The sequence below is a fragment of the Saccopteryx leptura genome, chromosome 1 (genome assembly GCF_036850995.1).
Source record: "Saccopteryx leptura isolate mSacLep1 chromosome 1, mSacLep1_pri_phased_curated, whole genome shotgun sequence".
In the NCBI taxonomy this organism is placed as follows: domain Eukaryota; kingdom Metazoa; phylum Chordata; class Mammalia; order Chiroptera; family Emballonuridae; genus Saccopteryx; species Saccopteryx leptura.
The window spans coordinates 239,205,557-239,231,668 of record NC_089503.1 but is presented as its reverse complement, the minus strand read 5'-3'; the positions used below and the strand labels follow the sequence as shown (position 1 = coordinate 239,231,668).

The 26,112-nt window shown below is 38.6% G+C and overlaps 1 protein-coding gene across 1 annotated transcript in view; it reads left to right on the top strand.

The window, feature by feature from the left end:
* The first annotated feature begins 716 nt into the window (after nucleotides 1-716).
* MTMR9 (myotubularin related protein 9) overlaps nucleotides 717-26,112 on the top strand; it is a 37,376-nt gene continuing 11,980 nt past the window's right edge. Inside the window, exons 1-7 of the mRNA XM_066388064.1 lie at nucleotides 717-1,688; nucleotides 9,048-9,156; nucleotides 13,236-13,361; nucleotides 19,786-19,959; nucleotides 21,708-21,925; nucleotides 22,762-22,923; nucleotides 25,761-25,902. Coding sequence (XP_066244161.1) covers nucleotides 1,507-1,688; nucleotides 9,048-9,156; nucleotides 13,236-13,361; nucleotides 19,786-19,959; nucleotides 21,708-21,925; nucleotides 22,762-22,923; nucleotides 25,761-25,902 — 1,113 coding nt within the window. The 5' untranslated portion in view covers nucleotides 717-1,506. The remainder of the gene's footprint in view (nucleotides 1,689-9,047; nucleotides 9,157-13,235; nucleotides 13,362-19,785; nucleotides 19,960-21,707; nucleotides 21,926-22,761; nucleotides 22,924-25,760; nucleotides 25,903-26,112) is intronic.

Sequence of the window (26,112 nt, the reverse complement as noted above, 5' to 3'; positions counted from 1 at the left end):
TTTTTAAGTAATTACTCCTTATTCCCTCTTCTCTATTAGTTATTCTTTTGAAGACAAATAAAATACAACTGGACTCTCAGCTATAACAATCTTATAAGATGTTGTTCTAAGAGATGAACATTTTTGGAAGGGGAAAGGCAGAAGCAGAAAGACGTGTTGGATAATCTGCTGAGATTTGAGGCAATTTGTCTTTGCTGTGAGATTTTAGCTAACTTGTACTAGATGGTGAGAATTTCAAAAGTTAATGAAGTGACGGTAGACCAGGACTCAAATCTTTGCATATTTCACCTCTCATTCCCTATTTTGGAATGAAAAATTCCAGTTTAAAAGAGGAGGGAGGCACCAAGAAAGGAAAAGTTATTTGAATAACTTCCTGGCATAGTTGTCTGGGAGTAGTTTGGTTGGACTGTATTTAATGGGGAGGCTGTGAGGTGGTGACTAAAGCCCCAATACCTTGAATTTCACAGGTCCAAATCAAAGTTCAGCCTATGCAAAAATATAAACTGTGTTTAAGCAAGTCACTTGAGCTTCCTCACAAGACAGGATTGCTTCCTTTTCTGTATTTATACCTAGGTCCCTCTTGTAGGTCTTAGGATGCTTTTCCTTCTCTCTTCAAGGTCACAGGATCTTGGCGCCGCGCTTTCTGGGAGTCCCAGCTTCCGGCCCTTACACCTGACGTCTTCTCTGGGGTCAGTCACAATCACTGATTCGATCCCATAGTTGCAATCTCTTCGTGGCGAATGGGTGCAAGTTGCCACAACTGATGGCGGCACCACACTCTGAAGAGTCCTTGCAGGGCTTACTACTCAAGGTTGAAGGAGGGAGGTCAGGGACCTCTTCTCGTAGTCTCATCTTCCCCAGCTTTTTCAGATACAGAATAGTATTTGAAAGGTGCTAGGGGAAAGCTGTGCCCATGGAGGCAAAGAAGAGTTTTTTTCCGGGAGGAACACAAATCTTTGACTTCAGCTGTGTTTCCGGAAACATTCTCTTTGGACCCAGGCGGGGACCGACTTCCGGCGGCGACTTACTGGCTTCCGAGTTTCGATCTCCGCCACTTCCGCCCGCAGTTCATCTGGGCTCCGGCTGGGAGCAGCTACTTCCGCCAGGAGTCCCTAGCGGCTGGGACTTGGAAACTGGCCCTAAAACGGCCTCTTCTTTCTCCCATCAGCCAGTCCACGCAGGCTGGGTCCTCAGGTGGCGGCAGCTGCTGCTGCTGGGCCTGTCGCGGAACGTTCTTGCTGGCGAGCCTTGGGTCTGCCGCGGACCGAGAGGTGCCGGAGAAACACCCCGGCCTGGCAGAGGTCCCTGTGTTCCAGTAGCCAGTGACAGTGGCCGCAGGCCTCGTCGAGCCCACCCTGGCCTGGGGCGGGGCCCGGCCTCCTTGCCCCGGACCCCGCCCCTCCGGTCTGCCCTGTGCGGGGTCCTTCTCTTCGTCAGCCGTGCGGCGGTGTAACCGCCTTCTGTCTGCGGGAGGCGGCAGCCTCCTGGCTCCCGCCGCTGGGGAACATGGAGTTTGCGGAGCTGATTAAGACCCCACGGGTGGACAATGTGGTGCTTCACCGACCTTTCTATCCGGCCGTTGAGGGTACTTTGTGTCTGACTGGCCACCACCTGATCCTGTCCTCCCGGCAGGACAACACGGAGGAGTTGTGGCTCCTCCATTCAAATATCGACGCCATCGACAAGCGGTGAGTGCTCATCCCACCCGCTGTGCCGCAGGGCCCCTGGGTCCTTCAGTGGCCTCCGGAGGGAGCGCGCCCCAGGGTCTTTCTTGCGTCCAAAGCAGCCAGCAAAATAAGCCCTGTCTACCCTAGATTTAGAATTTGAGTTTTGGAAATCAGAAAACCATCCATTTATGATCCCTGGTTTCTATTAAATATGAATGGAATTCCCGGGTTGTTATCCTGATTATCATGTTTGGTACATAACACTATTTTCGTTTATTTTCTTATTTAAATTTCCTCCCGTGCACCATCATATCCTTTGAGTAATAATTGTTCATCATCATAGTTCACGAAGTTGTGATGCAGTGTGATTTAGGTGAAGTCTTTATTTGCCTCTTCATTTGCCACTTTGGAGGAAAACTTAACTCAGTATGTAGTGTCTATAAATTCCAAAAACCTCCCCTCCCTTTCAAAAATGTTCAGTTGGTTACATTTCTCCTTATTTCTTACCTTTCGTGTCATCCATATAATACGATGGGAGATTACACTATCTTTTATTTCTCTTTACTCGATTCTGCTTTGGAAAGAACAAAGTTGGAGTTCAGCAAAGGTATTGATTTATTAACCTCTTTTTTGTTTTTGCACCCAGACTCTGTCTTTCCAAGATAGTGTCTCAGAGTTTAAAGTTTTACTTCCGTCTGCAGTCAAAATTTGAATTTTCTTAATGTCTGTGCACTTACTCTAGTCAGAAAAAGGTAAATTGGTTATCCAATTTACACTAATGTATAAATGGATGACAATAGCTTTTTCTGTTCCCTCTCAAGAGAATTTGGATATTAAGAAGATTCCTGGAGAGGTTATGCCTTAAAAGAAAATAATTTCTAATAGTGTAATTTGCAGCAGTGTGGGTGAAGTGGTAATGGATTTCTTGATTTTTCAGAGGGCTCCTTGGTAAAGGTTTTCAGTGTTCTCTGCCTGCATAATAAAATCTAAATGCCTTATGGCCCTCCATGTTGTTCTGTCACCAGCCTACTTTCCCCACCTTAGTTCTTGCCATTCTCTTTCATGAACTTTTTTTCCTAGTCAGTCCTTGTTCTTATTTTTGCTCCTCCACGTCCTGCATTCTCTCGTCTATATTATACTGACACTGAAGGAGGTGGAGGGAGTGTCTTGCTCCTCCCAAGTTTCTTAGTCCTTTATTGAATGTCATTATATTGCAGAGATTTTGTGAAGCATTAAAGCCACCAAGATGAATAAAATATAGTACTTTCAGGAGTTTAAAGGCTGTCATCCAGTTGTTACCCCTCTATCAATATTCAGTTTAACCAGTTCAACTGCCACCTCTTTCACAGATTCTTCTGTTAATCCCACAACTAGAAGTAATTCCCCTCACTTTGAAGTTTTATAGCTCTCTAATTATATCTCTTTGATAAATGTATATTAAAATTTGTATTTGGATAATTACATATATGTTAATTCCTTGAAGCCAGGACTCACATTTCATTAATTTTTACTTCCTTCAAAACTACCCTGTAGTTTGGGCAGATAGGCACATAGGAAATAAAAGAATGATTGGCCACTGAATGGGCGGGTGCCACTGAATACCAATTAGAGTTTCTCCATGCCATCAACTCTCTTTTTCTTTCCTATTTACTTTTCTGTTTTGGGTTGCTTTTTATGCTGTCCTTTCATCATATTTACCTAGTACCCACTGCATGCTGTACCTGGTAGGGCTTAAGGAAGTATATATATAAGACATGGGCCTTTTAATATGTTAGAGGATAAATGACAAACTGTACACACATTTGTCTTTTTCCTGGGGAGCAGCATGATGTACTAGAAAGAGAAGGAGCTAGGTGTTCAGGTCAGAAGTTGTTTGTTGCTTTCGGGAAGTGTCTACTTCCACGTGTCTCTTATGTACTGAGCACTGTGGAGGCTGTGCAGCTAGAGTGGTGACTAAGACAGACGAGGAGCTGATGTATCATTGGAAGAGATGAGCATTCACATAAATTAGTAAATACATAACTAACAGTGTCAGTAAATAAGTGCCAGGAAGGAAAATGGGAGGATAGAGAATGCCAGGAAGACAAGTGACATTTGAATGAATGACATCTGAAGGAAGGGAGGAAGCGAGAATGTGAACATCAGAGGAAAGAGCATTTCAGCCAGGGAACAGTGACTACATAGACCTGAGACAGGAACATGCTGGCATGTACAAAGGAAAACAGAGAGGCTGGTGTGGCTGGGGGGCAGTGAGCAAGGAGGAGAGGCTAGGGGGACCACAGAAACCGGTTGGAGGGATTAGCAGGGGCCGGATCATGTAGGGCAGGGGTCAGGAACCTTTTTGGCTGAGAGAGCCATGAATGCCACATATTTTATTTTTGTTTTGTTTTTGTTTTTGTTTTTTTGTATTTTTCTGAAGCGGGACATGAGGAGGCAGTCAGACAGACTCCCGCATGCGCCCTACCGGGATCCACCTGGCATGCCCACCAGGGGGCGATGCTCTGACCATCTGGGGCATCGCTCTGCTGCAGCCAGAGCCATTCTAGCGACTGAGGCAGAGGCCATAGAGCCATCCTCAGCACCTGGGCCAACTTCGCTCCAATGGAGCCTCGGCTGCGGGAGGGGAAGAGAGAGACAGAGAGGAAAGAGAGGGGGAGGGGTAGTGAAGCAGATGGGCACTTCTCCTGTGTGCTCTGGCTGGGAATCGAACCCGGGACTCCTGCACGCCAGGCTGACACTCTACCACTGAGCCAACCAGCCAGGGCTAACGCCACATATTTTAAAATGTAATTCCATGAGAGCCACAGAACATACTGAACTTTCCTCTGTACCGTCCACATCTCGACTGGCATGGCTGTGGGTTGCTCCGCTGTATACACGGTGTTATGTCATCATCTGCGCATGTGCTCATGCTGCCACATCATCCTACAGAAACTGGGAGGGTTTTCCTTTTATTTGGTGCAGATTTCACATTTCTGTCGTTTGTTGCTTTCCTGTGACCGGTCAAAAGTGCACCATGACTTTACGGACACACTGTATATCCCTATAAAATATATGGCATTATTGTGTGTGGGTGTGTGCACACATGCATGTGTGAGTTTACCTGAGTAGGATTATGTTATACATCTTGTTCTGTTTCTCAACATTTTAATTCAGTACTCTTTTTCAAGATTTCTTCATACTGCTCTATGTTCATCCATTTCACTGCTTCTGACTGCAGCATAGAACTCCAAAGTGTCTACCACATTTATCTGACCCTTTAACCTCCAATTTCCTGTTATCCCAACTTCAATAACCATACTCATTCAGGTCCCCTTATAGTCTTGTGTAAGAGTTTCTCTGAGATTGTGCCTAGGTGGGATGGAATCAGAAGGTACATGCATAATTCATTTCACAAAGTAATGCTAGCTAGCTCTCCAAAATGACTATTCTCCTTTCCCTCCCACATTCTTAGCACCTTTGGGTTTCATTGTCTTCCTAATTTTTGCTAGTCTGATGATTGTGAAATAGTATCTCTTAGTTTTAATTCGTATTTCTCTTAATTATTGGTGAGTTTAAGTATGTCTTTATATATTTGTTAGCAATTCAGTTTAAAAATTTTTTCCTTTCTGTGAAAAACTAGATTTGTTGTCTTTCTCATGTTGATTTGCACCAATTCCTTTGTATACTCTCCAGATATTAATTCTTCACTTAGACATACAAATGTCTTCTAGTCTCTCACCTGTTTGTTAACTTTTCTGTGGTGACCTTTGTTGAACAGAAGTCCTTCATTTTAATGCAAAATCTGTCAGTTTTTAACTTTATGGTTTGTGTGTTTTAAGTCTTACTTCAGAAGTCCTTCCTTATTCTAAGGTCACTATTCTATGTGTTTTTCATATTAGATTTATAGTTTTAGTCTTCATTTTTAGGTCTTTAACTTGTATCGTTTCTACCTTTGTTTCAAGTGTGGTAAGAATCCAACTTTGTTTTTCTGCATTTAGCAAGTCTGTTTTCCTAAACCATCATCTAACAACCTGTCCTTGACTAATATATCATATATCAGGTGGTTGTACATACATCTATATATAATATATACAGCTTTTGCTGTGTCCCATAAGTTTTGAAATATTGTGGGGTTTTTTCATTTGTCTCTTAAGTGTTTTCTGATTCCCTGTGACTTCTTTGACCTATTGGTTGTTTAAAAGTGTGTTGTTTAATTTTCACAGTTACGTGAATTTCCCAGTTTTTCTTTTGTTATTGATTTCTAACTTGATTCTATTGTGGTCAGAGAAAATACAAGCAGTATCTCTAAGGTATGCCTGTACCTTGTATGATATCTACCTTTTAAAATATATTGAGACTTGATTTGAGGCCTAACATATGGCCCATATCCTAGAAAATGTCCCATTTACACTTGAGAAGAATTTGTGTACTGTTTTTGGGTAACATATTTATGTCTATATATTTCATATATTGTTAATTTCCTTACTTATTTTCTGTCTGGTTGTGCTATCCATTATCATGAGTGAGGTATTAAAGTTTCCAACTATTATTATAGAATCTTCTATTTCTCCCCTCAACTCCTTTTACATATTTTGATTGTCAGTAGGTGTGTAATTGGTGTTTTGTGTGTGTGTGTGTGTGTGTGTATGTGACAGAGACAGACAGAGGGATAGATAGGGACAGACAGACAAGAAGGGAGAGAGATGAGAAGAATCAATTCTTTGTCGCGGCTCTTTAGTTGTTTATTGATTGCTTTCTCATATGTGCCTTGACCGGGGGCGGCAGGGGGGGGAGGCTACAGCAGAGCGAGTAACCCTTGCTCAAGCCAACAACCTTGGGCTTCAAGCTAGTGACCTTTGGGCTCAAGCCTGTAACCATGGGGTCATGTCTATGATCCCACACTCAAACCAGCGACCCCTTGCTCAAGCTGGTGAGCCCATGCTCAAGCCAGCAACCTTGGGGTTTCAAACCTGGGTCCTCTGCGTCCCAGTTTCTATCCACTGTGCCACCACCTGGTCAGGCTAAATGTCTATAATTGTTATATCTTTTTGCTGTGTTGAACCTTTTATTAATATATAATGTTCTTTATCTCTTATAACCACTTTTGATTTCAAGTTTATTTTGTCTGATATTAGTATAGCCTCCCCTGTTGTCTTGGTTACTATTTGCATGTAATACTTTTTTCTATACTTTCACTTTCAACCTGTTTTGTCTTTGGATCTCAACTGAGTATCTTATAAGACAGCATATAGTTGGATCATATGTTTTTAACCATGCTACCAAGCTCTGTATTTTAATTGTAGAGTTTAACTGATTTATATTTAAAGTACTTATAACAAGTCCTTGAATAACATCATTTTGTTCAGTGTCAGTTTGTCATAATGTTGATGAGATGCTCTAGGAACTTAACTCTTGTTTATATCAATTAACCTATGGTAAAACTAGTTTTGTTACATGTTATCTTACTTGAAGACACAGAACCTACTGATGATATTAAATGAGGACTTAGTGTACTGATAAGGAGGGACTTCTGTTACTGTGTTATTTGTTTTCTATAGGCCTTATAGCTTTTTGTCCCTTGTTGCCTGAATTACTGTCTTTTGTATATAGTTGATGTTTTGTAGAGAAATATTTAAATGCCCTTCTCATTTACTTTTGGATATATTCCGTATCTGTTGTCTTTGTGACCACAATGGGGATTACATCTGACATCGTAAAGTTATAGCACTCTAATATGAAATCATACCCGTTAACTTCTACAATGTGCAAAACTGGGCTCCTTTACAGTTCTGCCCCACCCCTTTTCATTATTGATGTTACAGAATTCCATCTTTATACATTGTGTGCCCCAAAACATAAACTAAGAAAAGTTTGTAAAAAACAAACAAAAAAACCCCCATAAACTAATAATTCATATAATGCATTAGTCTCTTAAATTATGCAGAAAACAAAATAGGAATTCCAAACCAAAGTTACAAGAATATAGTGATATTAGCTTTTACATTAATATTTGTTTCTTTTAAGCATATTAATCTGTTAAATCACGTAGAAAACTAAAAGTGTTGTTACAAACCATTGTTACAGTCATACTACCTTTTATAAAAGAGCCCAACTAAGGTAAAATTAAATATGTACAAAATTTGTAAATGTACTGATACAAAATTTATTATTAGATATGGCATTGATTTAGAATAGCGATTGCAAGTTAATAGTTTTTAAAGAGTGAAAAGAGATACTTATATTTAAAATCAACTACTGCAAGCTTGCAAATACAGTACAGTGTGACCGTAAAGTAATGGTGCACTTTTGACCGGTCACAGGAAAGCAACAAAAGATGATAGAAATGTGAAATCTGCACCAAATAAAAGGAAAACTCTCCCAGTTTCATACCTATTCAGTGCAGTTTGATGTGGGCTCACGCACAGATTTTTTAGGGCTCCTTAGGTAGTTATCCCATGTAGCCTCTACAGACTCGTCACTGACTGATGGCCTACCAGAATGGGGTTTCTCCACCAAACTGCTGGTTTCCTTCAACTGCTTATCCCACTGAGTAATGTTATTTCTATGTGGTGGTGCTTCATTATACACGCACCGATATTCATGTTGCTTTTGGTCACGGATTCGAATTTAGCGAGCCACAGAACACACTGAACTTTCCTCTGTACCGTCCACAATCCGATTGGCATGGCCGTGGGCTGCTCTGCTGTATACACGGTGCTACGTCATCATCTGCGCATGTGCACATGCTGCCACATCATCCTACAGAAACTGGGAGGGTTTTCCTTTTATTTGGTGCAGATTTCACATTTCTGTCGTCGTTTGTTGCTTTCCTGTGACCGGTCAAAAGTGCACCATGACTTTACGAACACACTGTATATCATTATATTATTAGGGTGACATTGGTTAATAAATTATATAGGTTTCAAGTGTACAGTTCTGTGATACATGATCTGCACATTGCATTGTGTTCCCACCACCTAAAGTCAGGTCTTCTGCTGTCACCATATATTTGACCCCCTGTGCCCTTTATTACTATACTTCCCCCTTCCCTCTGGTAACTGCCACACTATAATCTGTTTCTAGACAAACACTCACTATATTAATTATGGGGTTTTTCTTGTTATTCTTTGAAGTGAGACCCCAAATAATCTTTGTTAAATGATTTGGCCTAGTATAAATTACTTTATATTTGAAAATTTTTTTAGTACATGTATTTTAAATAATTTATGGCTCACATTTTTGTGATGCAGGCTTGACTTTTCCGTAATTAGACTAATTGAAGAGAAGAAAGTTGACTGTAGATGGTGATTATAACTATATTCTCTTTTCACATTAATGATAATATGCTTAAAGTTAGAAATGTATATGTTCCTAAGCATAATTTATAATATTTTACAGATTTGTGGGACCCCTGGGTACAATCATCATAAAATGTAAAGATTTTCGAATAATTCAGTTGGATATTCCTGGAATGGAAGAATGTTTGAATATAGCCAGTTCCATTGAGGTAAGTATTTTAGAAGCAAAATGTGATGAAAGTAAATAATAAAAAGAACCTTAGATTCTGACTCAGTGTAGCTCTTATATTTCTTCATTAGATATTTGGTCATATTCCGTGACTCAGATATAAAGACTGATAGGAAAACTTCACCCTGATTCATTTTTATAGGAATGGAATAGGATTTTGTTGACGTTTAGTAGTTTTTAGGGTTACTTACTCTTTCGGTTCATCCATATTGTAGCATATGGCAGTATTTTGTTATCTTTTAAGACTGAATAATATTCCTTTGTCTGTATATATATGATAAGACTTTTTAAAAAAAGTTATTTCTTTTATAAAGCAAGTAATTATCAGTAATGATTGTCGATTTTGCTTTTTAGTAAATCTGAATTTTCATGTATCAGGTTTGCTTATGATAGGGCGTGTTTGTTTTATATTTTTATAAACAATATTGAATATCTGTTCAGATTATAAATAATTACCTGACCTGTGGTGGCGCACTGGATAAAGCATAGACCTGGAAAGCTGAGGTTGCTGGTTCAAAACCCTGGGCTTGCCTGGTCAAAGCACATATGGGAGTTGATTCTTCCTGCTTCCCCTCCCCTTCTTTCTCTCTCTCTCCTCTCTAAAAACAAAAGAATAAATAAATAATAGAAAATTTATCTGGATAATTTAATATTTAAATTGAAGAGCTCACACTATTTTCTTCCCCATCTAACCAACCACTCTAATTTTAAATTGCCTTATTTTAAATCATTGCCACTAAATTATAGCAATTAACTTAATGTTTACAAATATTTTCCAGATTAATTATAGAGACATGCTGAGGTTTTATGTTTTTTTCCTGTCTTGAATGACTGATCTGGGCTTTGTGTTCAAAACAAATGCTATTGGCTTAACTATTAAAAGGGAGCAGAAAGGCTTAAAAATCTGTAACTAGAGAAACAACTGTTGTGGTACTGTGAAAATTGGTTATACGACATTTTTCTTTGTGTCTTTGCTAAATTTTACTTAAGGAAATGAGGAGAAGAGCTGAACTGTCTTACACATCTGCTGTTTGGAAGTTGTGCAGTAATGTTGATTAGGCTGAATTCACTGACATGAGTAAGAAATACCAGTGGCTGGTGGGCTGTTAAATTGAAATAGATGGTGTTATTTGGGCAGAGGTATGCTACTGACCCACTCCAGTTAAACGTGTGTTGTTGTTTTTTTCCCAGTTGTGGGATTGGGTTATTACTGACCTGTCTACATTTTTCTTACCCTTTTTCTAACTTGTAAGATAGCTGGTCGGTGGGTGTTAGCAAAGTTGCCTGTGGTGAAGAAACAGGGTAAGGCTTATCGCTGTACTTTCTGATTGCTCTTTCTTAGCTCTGTTGGCATCAGACCCCAACTATTTGTTTACTTAGCTATAGATATTACCTAATGCTCTGTAGAAATTGATGGATTATATATATAGAAGTACTTACAGCTAAAAAGAAGCCACAAATTATGAGCCATTCTCATAATTTGACGTCAGAATGCAAATACTCTATTGTTTTTACAGTTTAATAAATACACAGAGAACTTGGCCTCTAGCCTTTTACTACTGTCTTCCAATTCCCCTTCCCCCAATACATTTTGACATAATCTGGGAGTAGTAAGTGAAATTCTTACATAGCATAGTTGATCTATTCTTTGTAATCAAGAATCCACATGCCCAAATGTCTTCTGTTGCCACAAATAGAATCCTATTGGAAGGATAACTGGCGAATGTTCCAGTTTCTAAATTGTATCAGGAAGTCTGGTGAAGCTTTTTTCTTTGTACTGTCAACTGTCTTTTGGGGTTGAAATGTTTTTAATTCTTTCCGCATTAATGTGCTTAAAGGAAAAGTCTTATCTCTAGTGACATAAAATGTAATCATGACAAGTGCTTATTGCCTGCCAGAGTGGTTGCTGACTTACATTTAAAATAATGGAAAACAGTATGAAGGTACCTCAGGAAATTAAGAGTAGAACTACCACATGATCCAGCAATTCCACTTCTGAGTATATATCCAAAGGACGCAAAATAATTATCTCAAAGAGATACCTGTACTTCCATGTTCATAGTGGCATTATTCCTAATAGCTAAGACATAGAAATAAACTAAGTGTTGATGGATGAATGGATAAAGAAAATGAGAAGGGGGTGGAATATTATTTAGCCTTAGAAAAGAAAAAAGTAATCCTGCCATTTGCAACAACATGGATGAAACCAGAGAGTATTATGCTCAGTGAAAAAGCCAGACAGAGGAAGACACATACTGCATAGCATCACTTATATGTGGAATCTTAAAGAGTAAAGCCAAACTCATAGAAAAAGAGAGGAGAAAAGTAGTTACCAGGGTGTGGGGAAAACAGGACGTGTAGGCAAAAATTACAAACTTTCAACTGTAAGATGAATAAAGTCTGTGGATCAAATGTATAACATAGTGACTATTGTTGATAACTGTATTGTTTCACTGAAATTTGCTAAAAATGTCAAACTTAAATGTTCTCAAAAACAACAGCAAAAGGTGATGTGAAATGAAGGTTTGTCAACTCAGTGAGGGGGAGGGATCCTTTCACAGTATGTATTATATTGTACGGTTTTATTTATCAAGTATATCTCAGTCAGGCTGAACTTTTTTCTAAATATTGCAAAGAATATCTTTAAAATGAATGAATGAATGACTAAACTAATGGTTGAACCGACTGACAACAGCTCTGGCCTAAATCAGATGTGGACATTGGCTTTTCTGCTTCTGCTTGACGTGACTGGCAGCCAGAGACAATATAGAAGTAGGTAATGAGTTAGTGAGCTTGCTTCTCCATATTTTCTGTTCTGTGAGCTTTGGGGGAAAGGCTTCATGATTTGTGGACAGATAGAAGAATAACTTTGGATGGTGATGTTTTGTTAAACTGCTGAACAACTTGTTCAGTCTGTTTTTTAGTAAGTCATGTGCCCATCCTTTGGTGTCTGATTTTTCTATGATCTAAAATGAGATAGCTTCATTCCGAGAGTTCTGGGGTATTAGCATGATGTTGGGCCCTCTGCCTTCCTCAAGGTGTGTACTTCCATAAATACTGCAGTTTGAATTATGCTAATTGAGCTTGGTGCCTTTTTGTCCTGCCATAGAAATGCTTTACATAATTTCCCTTCTGAAGGATGACTGCCACATGATGGAGGATGTTCTGTTTGTCTGTTCCTCTCGTCTAGTCAAGTTTTCTGGTGTGGTGACCCAGAATTCAAGTGCTGCAGATGAATGTAGGCTCATTGTGGGAGCACAGTTATTGCCCTGTCTTGTCATTGTGGCATAAAGATATGCTGGTGCCTGACCAAAGGGCACGTGATTTTAGGTAGGGAGTGAACATTGATGGAGCATATATGTAGCATGTAGTATGTGGAACGTGTGATAGCTAAAGTTATTTTAGGGTTTATTATGTGCCAGGCACTGCTTGAGACCTACTACACACATTCTCTCCATGCTCTTCACCACCTTATGAGGGTAGAATACTGTTATTTCCCCAATTTTACAGCTGCGGAAACTGAGGCACGGAGTGGCTATGTAACCTAATTACTATGGCTCTGGCATCTGGAATTTGAGTCCAACAGTCTGACTCCAGGCTGACCCTTTGGCCATTAAGCTGTATTACCCTATTGTACAGTTACTAACAGATGCTGATTTTAAATAATTTACATGAGTTTATAGAGTTGGTAACTAGATTTTGAGCCAAGGCTTTACTGACTGCCCAAACCTGTTCTCTAATCCCCCAAAATATTTAGACCATTTTATTAAGCTTTATTAAATGATGTCAAGAAGGAGTTATCTCATTTTTCTACTAGAATAGGTATGTACATTTTTAAATTCTTCTGTTCATTCAGCTCATGCTAATTGAGTATAGATTATGTGTCAGAAGCATAGAAATTAGCTTCAGTAAGCTATAATTGTACCTAGTGATAATACAGTGTTAGAGAAATATGCTCACCATTATCAGGTCGTATTTGTTTAATACCAATTTGGCAATTAGAAAGTGTTTCAAATTGTGGTATGTTCCTTTTTCCTTTATTTCCTTTTTACCCCCTAGGCATTGTCTACCTTGGACTCCATCACACTGATGTACCCTTTCTTTTACCGGCCCATGTTTGATGTGACAGAAGATGGCTGGCATTCTTTCCTTCCTGAGCAAGAGTTTGAACTCTACTCTTCAGCTGTGAGTAACTTTTGAGAGAATGATGGTAATGGGAGATAACCCAGTACCTTCCTTTACTTATGACAATCATCACTTCATTTTGATGAGCAATAAGGTGCATTTAACTTCCTTATACCCTTTGGTCTAACACTGAATCCAGGGCCTCACACTGTCCTGGTTTCTCTTCTTGGCAGGGCAGGCAGTTTGACATTGATTCTCTTAAAATATGTACCCATTAGATTAAGTATAGATTGGAACTATTACTAATACTTTAAAGTAGCCTAAAGTTGCATTAGCTTTTTGAGAATTAAATTACTAATGAAATAAACTAAAATTCCTACATCTTTTCATGTGTCATTAAGAGATCCGCCCTATGTTGTTGTTGTTTTTTTGTTGTTGTTTTATTTATTTATCTATCTATTTTTACTTAGATTCAATACATTTTTCCTAGCAGGCATCTCCTTTTTGGTTTTACTGATTATTTAAGCAATTTATATCTGCATTTCTGTAATATTTTCTTGCAAATTTTGTGATCCTGATTTAATGAGAACATCTTTAATGCCTTGATTTGCAGTATTAACTTACTGTTGCTAGATTATAGAAAAATAATTTTCTTCTTTTCAAAGTGAGAGGATGGGTGATAGGACAGACTCCCACATGCACCCCAACCAGGATCCACTTGGCAATGCCCATCTGGGCCCATGCTCGCTATGGAGCTATTTTTAGCACCCGAGGCAGAGGCTCCATGGAGCCATTCTCAGTGCCCAGTGCCAATGCGCTCGAGCCAGTCAAGCCATGGCTGTAGAAGAGGAAGAGAGAAAGAAAGAGAGAAGGGAGAAAGGGAGGGGTGGAGAAGCAGATGGTAGTTTCTCCTGTGTGTCCTGACTGGGAATCGAACCCAGTACATTCACACACCACGTCGATGCTCTACCACTGAGCCTACCGGCTAGGGCCTAGATTATAGAAATTTAAGATAATCAAAGCATGGTCTCTTCCTTTTACTTGTTTAAAATCTGATAATTGAGTGATCAAGTACAATAAAATAAGTGCTGGCAAAAGTATCCACAGGACACAGCAGAAATAATATCAGATTTGTATTACAGAAAATCAATTCTGTTGCAAAATGCTGAGGAACTGCTTAAGAGGCTACTATAATGATATAAAGAAGATGGTTGAATCAATAGAAGAGGGGTTATAGTGCAGGAAGATTCAGGAAGTAGAATTAAAAGGAGCTGGTGACCCTTACTGCATTTGAGAGGTGGAACAGGCAGTGGCATCTAGGATGATTTCACTAAGATGGGAAAGACAGAAAGAGAAACATGTTTGATGGGGAATAAGTTAAGTTCAGTTTTAGAGATGGCAGATTTGAAGGTTTTTTATGGTGTATATCATTGAATATGTACAAGAGATATCTAGTTTAGAACTTGTTTAAGAGATCTGTGTAAAAATGAAAAATAGAGAGTAATCAACATATACTTTATGGAAACCATAGGGAGAAGTTGAGCTTGCCTAGGGAACATATCTAAAGTGAGAAGGGGGCAAAGGATTGAACCATCGAACAGGTAAGTAGAGGAAAAAGCCAAGGGAAGAACAAATTTCAAGGAGGAGGGGGTGAACAGTATAGAAAGCTTCTGACTCATTGCTTGTCTCTCTTCTGGGCTAGAATATAAGCTGATAGGATATAAACTTCAAAAGGGCAGGAACAATGTCATTCATGTTCCGTACTGTATTCCTAGCACATGATAGGCAAGCAGTAAATATTTGTTGAGTGAACGAATGTAGAATGTGTATATTTATGCAACGTAGAACTAAAGGACAATGGGTCTTCTATAAATCATTAGAAATCAACTGCCAGGTAGACAGCTATTAGTCCAAATTCTTTGAGAGAAATTTTTTAACTATCTAAAAACTCTTTATAATATTAACCAGTCCCCACTTTTCTACTATGTCCAAAAAAGATGTGTAGTATTGAGAGGACAGAGTACTAAAATTAGCTGTCAGCATATCTTGTGTTGTATCTCAGGTATGTTACCGCCTGCCTGACTTTCTGGGACCCAGTTTCCATGCCTACAAAATGAAAGTGTTAAGCAAAATAATATCTAGAGTTCCTCCCACTTTTAACCTGTTCTTATTCTAGGATAAGATAAAAGAATCTTTCAGATATTTTGCTGAAGTATACATATACAATATATCTGTATTCCCCCAACCTACCACTTTAGAAATTATATACAAAAAAATTGATTATAAGGTTTTGTACATGGTAATGGTTGAGAAGCTCCTATCTGATAAGCCCTCCTGCAGATATCAATGACCAACTATGAATAAAATACAAAAAACTACTACCTGAGGTCTCTGGTAAATGAAAGAAAGCAGCATATTTTGGAGGGAAATCAAAACATAGAGAAAGTGAATGGCATAATGAGTTTCCTGTTTTGGGAGTTTTGTCTTGAGCTTCAGGTTGTGGCATTGATTTTGTGGAACAGCTAATATTCCAAAACAAGGCCTGCTTTCCCTCTGGTGGGAGGAACCAGGGAAAGGGCCTGAGGTAACCAGAGTGCCAGAGCAAAGGAGCCTTGGTTCTGTGTATCAAGATTTGTAGGATATAGTTGAAACAATGTTTTTTATTTTATATTTTAAATTGAATTTATTAGGGTGCAGGTTTTACCTGTGCAGCTCAATAAAACATATGCACATAGCATCATGCGCCCATCATCCCAAGCAAAGTCTGTTTCCGTCCCTATTTTCTCCCCTTTTGCCCACCTCCACCTACCACTCACCCCCCTTTCCCTCTGGCTTTCACCACACTTGTCTGTGTCCATGTGTTATACACACACACACACACACACACACACACACACACACACACACACTTTTTTGGCTTAATCCCTTCACCTTCTTTCATCCAGTCCCCCAACCCTCCTCCCCTCTGACAGCTGTCAGTCCGTTCCATGTATCCATGCCTCTGTTTCTATATTGTCAGTTTATTTTGTTCATTAGATTACACATATAAATGAGAACCTATGATACTATCTTTTTCAACTAATGGCATTGGAATAATTAGATGTAAAAAAAGTTCAATCTAAACCTTTACTTTGCATCCACAAAAATTAACTCAAAAGATATTATAGACCAAATATAAAAGTTAAAACCATAAAACTTTTTGAAGAAAACACAGGAGAAAATTACTTTTATAAAATTATGTGAGAGCAGGGGAGGCAGAGAGACAGACTCCCACATGTGCCTGGACCAGGATCCACCCAGCAAGCCCCCTCTGGTGCATTGCTCCATTGTTTGGTAACCGAGCTTTTTTATAGCACCTGAGGTGGAGGCCACAGGACCCATCCTAGTGCCGGGGCAGGGGGGCAACTTGCTCAAATCAATTGAGCCATGGCTGTGAGAGGGGGAGAGAAGAGGGGAGAGAGAGAAGAGGGGGGAAGGGGGGGAAGCAGATGGTCACTTCTCCTGTGTGCCCTGACTGGGAATTGAATCTGGGACATCCACATGCCAGGCCAAAGCTCTACCACTGAGCCAACAGGCCAGGGCCTCTTTATGACCTTTGATTAGACAAAGATTTCTTAGAGATGACACCAAAAGTGACTGAAAGCAGATTAGTGATTTCCTAGTGTTGAATGTTGAGGGGGATATATGGACTACAAAAATATACAAGGGTTTTTTTGGGGGGAGGGGTAGGAAATGATTGAAATATTTGTTATCTTGATTATGGTGGTGGTTTCACAGATACATGACTGTCAAGACTCATGAAATCATGCACTGTAAATGGATTTGTTTTTTAAATATAAATAATATCTCAACAGTTGATTAAAAAATAATAACTTTATATAAAGGTTAAGTAGCTGATTAGAAACAACTAAAAGAATTAGTGATCTGGAATATATATCTGAAATAATTCCTCAGAATAAAGAACAGAGAAACAAGGAAGATGGAAAAAAAGAGAAGTTAGATGACAAAGGGAGAAGATCCAATATTTATTAAATGGGAATTCAAGAAGAAGATACTAAAGAAAATGCAGGAAAGGCAATATTCAAATATATAATGGTTGAGAATCTTCCAGAATTAATGTAAGTCATAAACCCTTAGATTAGGGTATCCCAGCAAACATCATGAAGGAGGCCCTGGCCGGTTGGCTCAGTGGTAGAGCGTCAGCCTGGCATGCAGGAGTCCTAGGTTTGATTCCCGGCCGGGGCACACAGGAGAAGCACCCATCTGCTTCTCCACCCTTCCCCCTCTCCTTCCTCTCTGTCTCTCTCTTCCCCTCCCACAGCCAAGGCTCCATTGGAGCAAAGATGGCCCGGGCACTGAGGATGGCTCTGTGGCCTCTGCCTGAGGCGCTAGAATGGCTCTGGTTGCAGCAGAGCGACGCCCCAGATGGGCAGAGCATCGCCCCCTGGTGGGCGTGCCAGGTGGATCCCAGTCGGGCGCATGTGGGAATCTGTCTGACTGCCTCCCCGTTTCCAACTTCAGAAAAAAAAAAAAAAAGAATGAGACAAGAATGCCCCACCATCACTACTTATAGCCAGCTCCGTACGTCCAGAGGGATAAAAGAAAAGTATAAGGATTGAAATGAAAGTAGCAAAATTGCCATTTTTTGTTGATTATATACTTGTCTACATAAGAAACTGAAAGAATCTTGAGATTATAGGTGTTTTTCTCTACCAAACACAATTTTGAAAACAAGTGAAATTAAACTATAAGACTCCTAAGAATATTTCTAAGAAAAGATATGCAAGACCGTATTGAAAGATGTATAAAACTTTATTGAAAAAGTTAAGAAAGCTTTAAAAAGTGGGGGGACACTATATGCTCATGGACAAGAAGATTAAATATTGAAAAGATATAACTATCTTCAAATCTAACTATAAAGTCAACACAATCTTATTAAAACTCCAGTGAGGTTTTTTTTCCTTCCAGTGAGTTTTTTTTTTTCCCAATGGGTTTTAACATGGAGTTTGATAAAAGTTACATAAAAGAGCAAAGGACCAAGAGGAGCCAAGCTATTCTAAAAGAATAGAAAGAAGGGAAGAGACACTTAGCCTACTAAGTATCAAGCTTATTCTAAAAGCTGTGGGTCTTACTACATATAGACCAGTGGAACAGAATAAAATCCTATATATATGGAAAATTAATATATGACAGAAGTGACATTGCAGAGCAATGGAAAGTCAGGATTCTCCCGAGTAGGAAATAGCTAATAGTGAAAAATCAGGAAGTAACAGTATAGTCATATTATTTAGAAATTTGGAGGTAAGCGCACACACATGCGCAGAGAAACTAAAGAAATGAAAATTGTTGCCTCTGGGAAAGGGAATTAGGAGATGAGTAAGCAGGATACAGGTAATTTCCTTTCCTCATTTCATGGATCTTTTAGAAACGGTCTTTTTAGAATTGGTAACATGAATAACTTTGAAAAGTGAAAAATATAACTAAAATATATTGTATCTATAAAAGTGGTTTAAAAATACTCTTGTCTTACAAGTACATTTAAAAAACTTTGATTTTATCCTGGAACTGCAACCCATGGCCAGTATCTTAGGTCAACTCTGCCTTACAGGAACGTATTAAAATTTATATATACATAATTTTATTTATATATTTTACTGTAAAAGGTTTTTTACAGTCTTCAAGTGGTTTTCCTTTTTGATGTTTGAAATAAATAGTCATTTGACAGTTTTATATTATATACTTTTAGTCCTTGGAATACTGAGCTAGAAATTATTTCACATCTACGGCCACACCACCTTCAGCCTGCCCTGTCTTGTCTGATCTCTGAAATTATTTCACCGACAGGATCCTAAGTATAACTTTTCTTAGTGTTGTCATTATTCTTTTAAGAAAGATGTTACCAATCTTTCTACATTTTCTCCTTTTTTAAATAATAGAAAAGAACAAGGGATTTAGAGTATGTAGTAGCTTTATACTCATCTGTTGTGGTTCAGCATTGTCTGGAGTATTGTAGTCTTTCTGTCAACTATACTTTAACAGTACCATGAACAAAGTAAGTGGTACTGAGAAAAAGATGAATGCGATGATGTTGGCCCTGATAGTCATGGATATACTTAACTTGGAGACTAGAAGACTAAGGGAGAAACAACTGTCTTTCACACATTTAATAGGATGCCACGTGAAATAGGGAACTTGTACTTAAATCATGGTAAACACCAATAGAGGAAGTTATAGAGCAACAGAGTTTGCTAACTATGAGGAAGAACTTTCTAGGAACTGGTGATACCTAACATTACAGGAAGCTGGCTCTGAAGAATGGAAATCTTTTTCTGTGCAAGTATGGAATAGGTATCCTTCTATTAAATTCTTGAGATGGCTTCATTGTATGAAAGTTGACTTCTAAGGTCCTTTAAAATTTTTCAGATTATTTTGTGACATTGAGATACTTGCTTAGCTTTGAAGTATAGTATTTTGTATTTTTCAGACCAGTGAGTGGAGGTTAAGCTATGTCAATAAGGAATTTGCAGTCTGCCCCTCTTACCCGCCAATTGTCATAGTGCCCAAATCCATTGATGATGAAGCTCTTCGGAAGGTAGCTACATTTCGACATGGAGGACGCTTCCCAGTACTCAGCTATTATCATAAAAAAAATGGAATGGTAAGTGTACAGTACTGCTGCTTAATCTATGGGAAGACTTGGTTTGAGGATTTTTTTATTTTTTTTTTGGTAACAGAGAGAAGGACAGACAGGAAGGGAGAAAGGTGAGAAGCATCAGTTCTTCATTGTAGCACCTTAGTTGTTCATTGATTGCTTTCTTGTGTGTGCCTTGATCAGGGGGCTATAGCAGAGTGAGTGACCCCTTGCTTAAGCCAGCGACCTTGGGGTTTCGAACCTGGGTCCTCCACATCCCAGTCCAATGCTCTATCCACTGTGCCACCGCTTAGTCAGGCTGAGAATTCTTTCTTAGAAGGGTTTCCCTTTCCTGTGAACCTGTCCGTTGAAGTGATTAATTTCTCCTGCTAGGACTTCCTTCATAGGGAATCAGGCATAGAGTGTTTTCTGTGATCAGTTATGACTTTGAATTCTTTCCATCATGCTGCTCAACCTTTAAAAAGCCCAGAGAAGTTGGTCCTCAGGACTCAGTACCAAGGGAACTAATGCTCATGTGCTATTTAAGGTAATACTTGTAGGTAGAAAAACTAATATCTATGATCAGAATAACGGTAAGATATTTTAATTGTTCTCACCAGATTTCCCTACAATAGGTAAATTGAGCAGTTTTTATTTTCAAAAGGGAGAAGAGTGACACATGTCATGAGTCATAACTTAAGTAAACACAGGAATCAGGAATTGAATAGGCACGTGCTGTGGCTGTGTATTTGTTTCCTAAATATTTTCTAAATCTGTTTCTTTCCTCCTGTTTTCTCTCAGTCAATAAACTCTACTTCATTTTGAGACCAGAAGTCAATTAATGGATAAATTAGAGCTATGTTCCATTTTTCTTTTCCCTTGGTATTAAGTCAAACATGGATAATTAGGATAAAAAGATTAAAAATCTGCCACTTTGGCATCAGGCCACGTATTCTGCTTGCTCTATAGTATGTCTGTTTTTACTAGGGTTCATTATGTTATAGTTGCTGTTAAATATACTGTGTGTCCATTTACTTGGTAAGTACTATCTGAGAGTTAGTTTTTGTCATCCTTTCTTGATCATGTTCACTTTCAAGGTAGTTAAGAAAAAATACGTATATACTATGGGCGAAACTGTAATAACTGAGCCACTCACCAGGGACAAGATCAGTATAATAGTTATCAATTTCTTGAGAAGAGTTTCAAAATCAAACCTTTCAAAATATATGGTTGATAGTATATATTTGGAGACAAGTGGTTTAATTCCTGGAATACTGAAAAGGATGGAAGAGGGCCCCTGGAGGATAAGTAATAACCAGCAGCTTTTAAGATATTGAAAATGATTCACAAAACAAGAATAGTGGATGAACTCCTTTTAGTTTGCCACTGGTGCCTTTTTCTTTATAATCTTGCCAACCCTAAGTTTATGTACTTGAAGCAAAATGCATGGGCCATTATTATTACCTTCATTACAGGGCTAGGTCAGCTGTATAATTATTCACTGACAAAATGAATTGTAATACCTAATCTTAAAGAGGAACTATAATTTATTATGTGAAAGTATTTTGAGGTAGTGAGAACTCACTTGAAAGTGCAAGGCTCATTTTTGTTTCACCATGATTAACTTTGTCAATATAAAGACTCTGTTTTAGGATCGGCTGCATCTCCAGTGTCACCCAGTGGTGTTTGAAACACTTAATCTAGCTAATTCATTTCTGTTTTCAAAAACTTTAAAAGCAGCTACTATTAAGTTTTAAACTGTATTGTGATTCTAGGTAATTATGCGAAGTGGTCAGCCACTGACTGGCACAAATGGGAGACGGTGCAAAGAAGATGAGAAGCTGATCAATGCGACCCTGAGAGCAGGGAAGCGTGGCTACATCATCGATACCCGCTCTCTGAACGTAGCTCAGCAAGCTAGAGCCAAAGGAGGTGGCTTTGAACAAGAAGCTCATTATCCCCAGTGGAGGAGGATTCATAAGTCCATTGAGAGGTAAAAGACTCTGGATACAGTGATGGACTCTTGTTTGAAACTAATTAGAGTGGGTGCACCCTAAGTTGTCATAAAATCGCAAGTTTTCAAATGAATCTACATACTAACTTTGAGTCCAGAAACAACTGGCTATCCTGTCGTACTTTGTAAGATACGCAGAAAATGTTCTTTGGGTGCCCACCAGTGAGTTTTAATCACGCAGCACTGTTTCTCTAAGTCAGCTCTGAAATGTCATTAACACAGGTCTGCTCCTCTACTTTTAGATCAGTGGTCACCAAACTTAAACAGATACACTATGGATAACTATATTATCCTAAGTCAAAGACTTTAGACATCTCACTTTCCCCACTCCCACCTATTCTCACACAGTTTCCCTCCACCTAGATCATCTCTTGTTTATGTTTGCAGTTAGTGGTCTATAAGTGCTTCTGGGTGGGCGGGTGGGAGTCCGAGCCCGTGATACAATGCATGGGACACGAGCTGGCTTTGGGCACCCCTGCTGACAGAACCCGGGGCTCCGTGGAGTAGGAGTGCAGAGGCCAGTAGTGCTCCCTGACCTGTCACAAAACGCAGCCTCTCGCCCTCCCCCAGTCAGATAATTCAGCTCTTTGACAAGGGTTTAATCTGTTCACAGGAGGAACAGTTTACCATGACAGGCATTTTAAGCATCTTTGCAACATGTTTAAATATTAATTTTTCAATATTTAATCCTGGTATAGCAAGGTAAATATTTTTATAGCATTTTGAGCTACTTTTGCTCTTGGATTTATTGGAAGACTGAGTGTTTGGTTTGGTTGCTTCCTTCATTGTTTTTTTCTTTTCCTCATGTGTGAAAGGTATCACGTTCTTCAGGAGAGCTTAATCAAACTTGTGGAAGCCTGTAATGAGCAAACACATAACATGGACCGATGGCTCAGTAAATTGGAGTCTTCCAACTGGCTGACTCACATCAAGGAGATTCTGACAACTTCCTGCCTAGTGGCTCAATGTATCGACAGGTAGAGTACATCAGTGTTCCCGCATGGGACATGCACTGCTAACGAGACTTGACTTTTATCCAGACATATGTTTATACGTTAACATAAAACTCAGATATTATATCAGTTCCAGACTGCAGTGAAGTGGATATCTCAATACAGCAAATCACACTCATTTTTTGGTTTCCCAATGTATTTAAAAGTTAGGTTTACCTATACTGTAGTCTTTTAAGTATGTAATAGCACCTTCTAAAAAAAAATGTATAATATACCTTAGTTAAAAAAAATAGTTTATTCTAAAAAAATGCTAACCATCATCTGAGCCTTCAGTGAGTCGTAATCTTGCTGGAGGAGGGTCTCACCTTCAATCTGTAAAAACACGCCATGTCTTCAAAGTGCAGTAAAGTGAAGCTCAGTAGAATAAGGCATGCCTGTAGGTTAGCACTTGTGCCTATCCTATATCTTATGTTCAGCTCATTTTATAAATTACTGTGTAAGATAGTCAACGGCATTTAGTTATTGATGAAATGTGTGCATAGTCTTTGACATTGAATTTGATAATGTTTGTTGAATGAGTTGTGAACATGGAAATACACGTCTTTGCTGACACAAGTCTTTTAAGTGCCAAAGACCTATTTTTTCCAATACAATCTTTAAATCATTAATGTACCAATATTTCTTTCTTAAACTGTAAGAAAGAGAAGTTTTCTTACAACTTCTCAGAACGCCAAACTTGCCTTCTTACTTTTGAATAGCAATGAAAGGAAGCATGCAATTTTGTTACGCAGTGAAATGATCTTTTCTAATCTCTCCGATGTCTTATTACAGACTACTTGATGTGTGCAGTGGAATCAGGATCTCAAGTTGAGAAAACCTGATGGTAGTAATGTGAAGTATATGAAGTGATTGTAGTTTATTCACTCAGTTAAAGGCGCTAATCCTTGAGACTCGAGGCAGGAGACTCGAACAGAGGCAGAAATATTGGTATAAGTTATTGCAGAAGCTTAGCATGCCCTTTTTAAGAATGAGGTTCCCACTGAAACAGTAGGTAGGTATAAGTATTGCGCCCACGTACTTGGATTGGCACCTTTCTTTGAGAATTTAATTTGTTTTACTGATGCTTCCAAATTAGGGGACTAGATATGTAATTTTTTTGTGGTTAGTGACAAATTGATAATAAAATGGGTTGCTTAAAATCATGTGGTAAGTTAGTGACAGAACCAAGAATGGGCAGAGACTCTTGGTGTCAGGATACCCAGGCTGTCACTGTTCTTTATTTTAGGTGAAGCTCATCTATCTAATAAAATATAGTTGTTAAAGACCAAGGTTATATGGCAGAGAAATGAATACAGAATGATGAGATGCTAATAGTAACAGTTTTATTTCTTTTTTAAGTTGAAAAGATTTCTCCTTAAATGTTTTCTTAAGAAACATGAATTGTAGTAAACACTTACCACCATGTCTCATGATAATGAGATGATGCCAGTCTAGGCAGCCGAGGTGCAGAGCAGTGTTTGTTATCTTTACCTTGTTTACTCTGAGCTGGCCGCCTTCAACAGGAACTTCCACACTCTCAGGAGGGCTGAAGGCTTTGGTTATTTTGTAATGTTTGGTTTCTCTTTTCTGATATATATTAACTTATTACTTATATTTATATAAAAATCTGCCCTTATAATTAATTATTAAAAATGTAAAAATCAATCTTAAATTAATTGACTTAAATTCAGAATATACTACAGATAGCTAAGTTACCTCAGAAGCCTTAAAATATTTGCTCAGACCCTTTTCAGCCTACTCATTTAATTTCATGCTAACCATAAGTCAACATTAGGGAGTCTTATCTTCAAATTAAAAACTCAGATAATTCAGCAAAAGACAAAGAGCTAACTAAGTACATCAGCTACAGTGTAACAGAAATTAGCAGTAACCTTAATATCCAACCATAGGATTAAGTAAATTGTAGTTGATTACTTAATAGGATATTTAATAACCAGTAATACAATATTTCTAAAGATGGCATAGAAACATGGGAAAGTGTTTATAATAAAAGTGGAAATAATAAGAAATTTACCTTTTGCTATAGCTATGTAAAATATATATGTATATCGTAAGATAATTAATAGTAATAACCAAACATGAAACTTTTTTATGAGAAAGTGGTGAGCTTCTTTTTTCCCCCAAAATTTTCTTCACTGTCATTTCAATATAAGAAGTGGAAGAAAGGGAGGGGAGATGTAGTTCGTTTAGTTTTTGGTGCTTCCTTCCACTCTCTTTAGAACAATGGGGTCCCTGATACCTCCTAAGTGTCGTGATATCATTGCCACTGACATTTTAGATGGACAATTTTATTTTTTTAATTTTCTAAAATGTTTCTTCCTGTTTTATGTTTCTCAAATATGGTTGAAGACCGTTTCCCAGATCCACTACAGTTTATGAAGGCGTCCTTACAATTAGCTAGCTGATGGTAAGAAGGTAGAGTCATGGTCAGAGACACAGAAAAATAATTTTAAGTGTATGTTTCTAGGTTTGATGAGAAAAGGCTTTAATCAACTATTACAGCAGAAAAGGTAAGTACCTGCTGTGTAAGGGAGACTTCTTTTTGTAAAGGGAGAAAATTTTCAGTTAAACTGTTCTGTGAAACTTGTTATAACTTAATGGGTTTCTTGCCATGTAAAATGTGGGGCTCACTATAGTCTTATTTTTTTCCCACGAGAAGCTCTCCTCATTATGCCTTATTTAGCCCCTAAACCCTATGGGACAGCGGAGAATACATAAGACTGTACTTGGTAAATGTTTATTAGCAGACTTGATTGACCATATTGGAAGTATCCCATGTGCACTCTGAATTTTCCCTTCAGGGAAGGAGCATCCATATTGGTTCATGGAACAGAAGGGACGGATTCTACACTTCAGGTGACCTCCCTGGCCCAGATCATCTTGGAGCCGAGGAGCAGGACCATCCGTGGTTTTGAGGCCCTGATAGAAAGGGAGTGGCTGCAGGTGAGAAAGCTGTTCTGTGTTCAGAGGAGCCACTAATAACTAATGTGACCCTGGTTGGTGGGAGTGGATATAACATGGGAGATTTTGATTATGATGTTTAAAGTATATGTTTAATTTTATGAGGGACAATGAAATTATCTTCCTCACAATAAATGTTTGTAATCTTTACTGCCTGTCAGTTTCTGTATGTCCCTTTGCTTATATCATCAT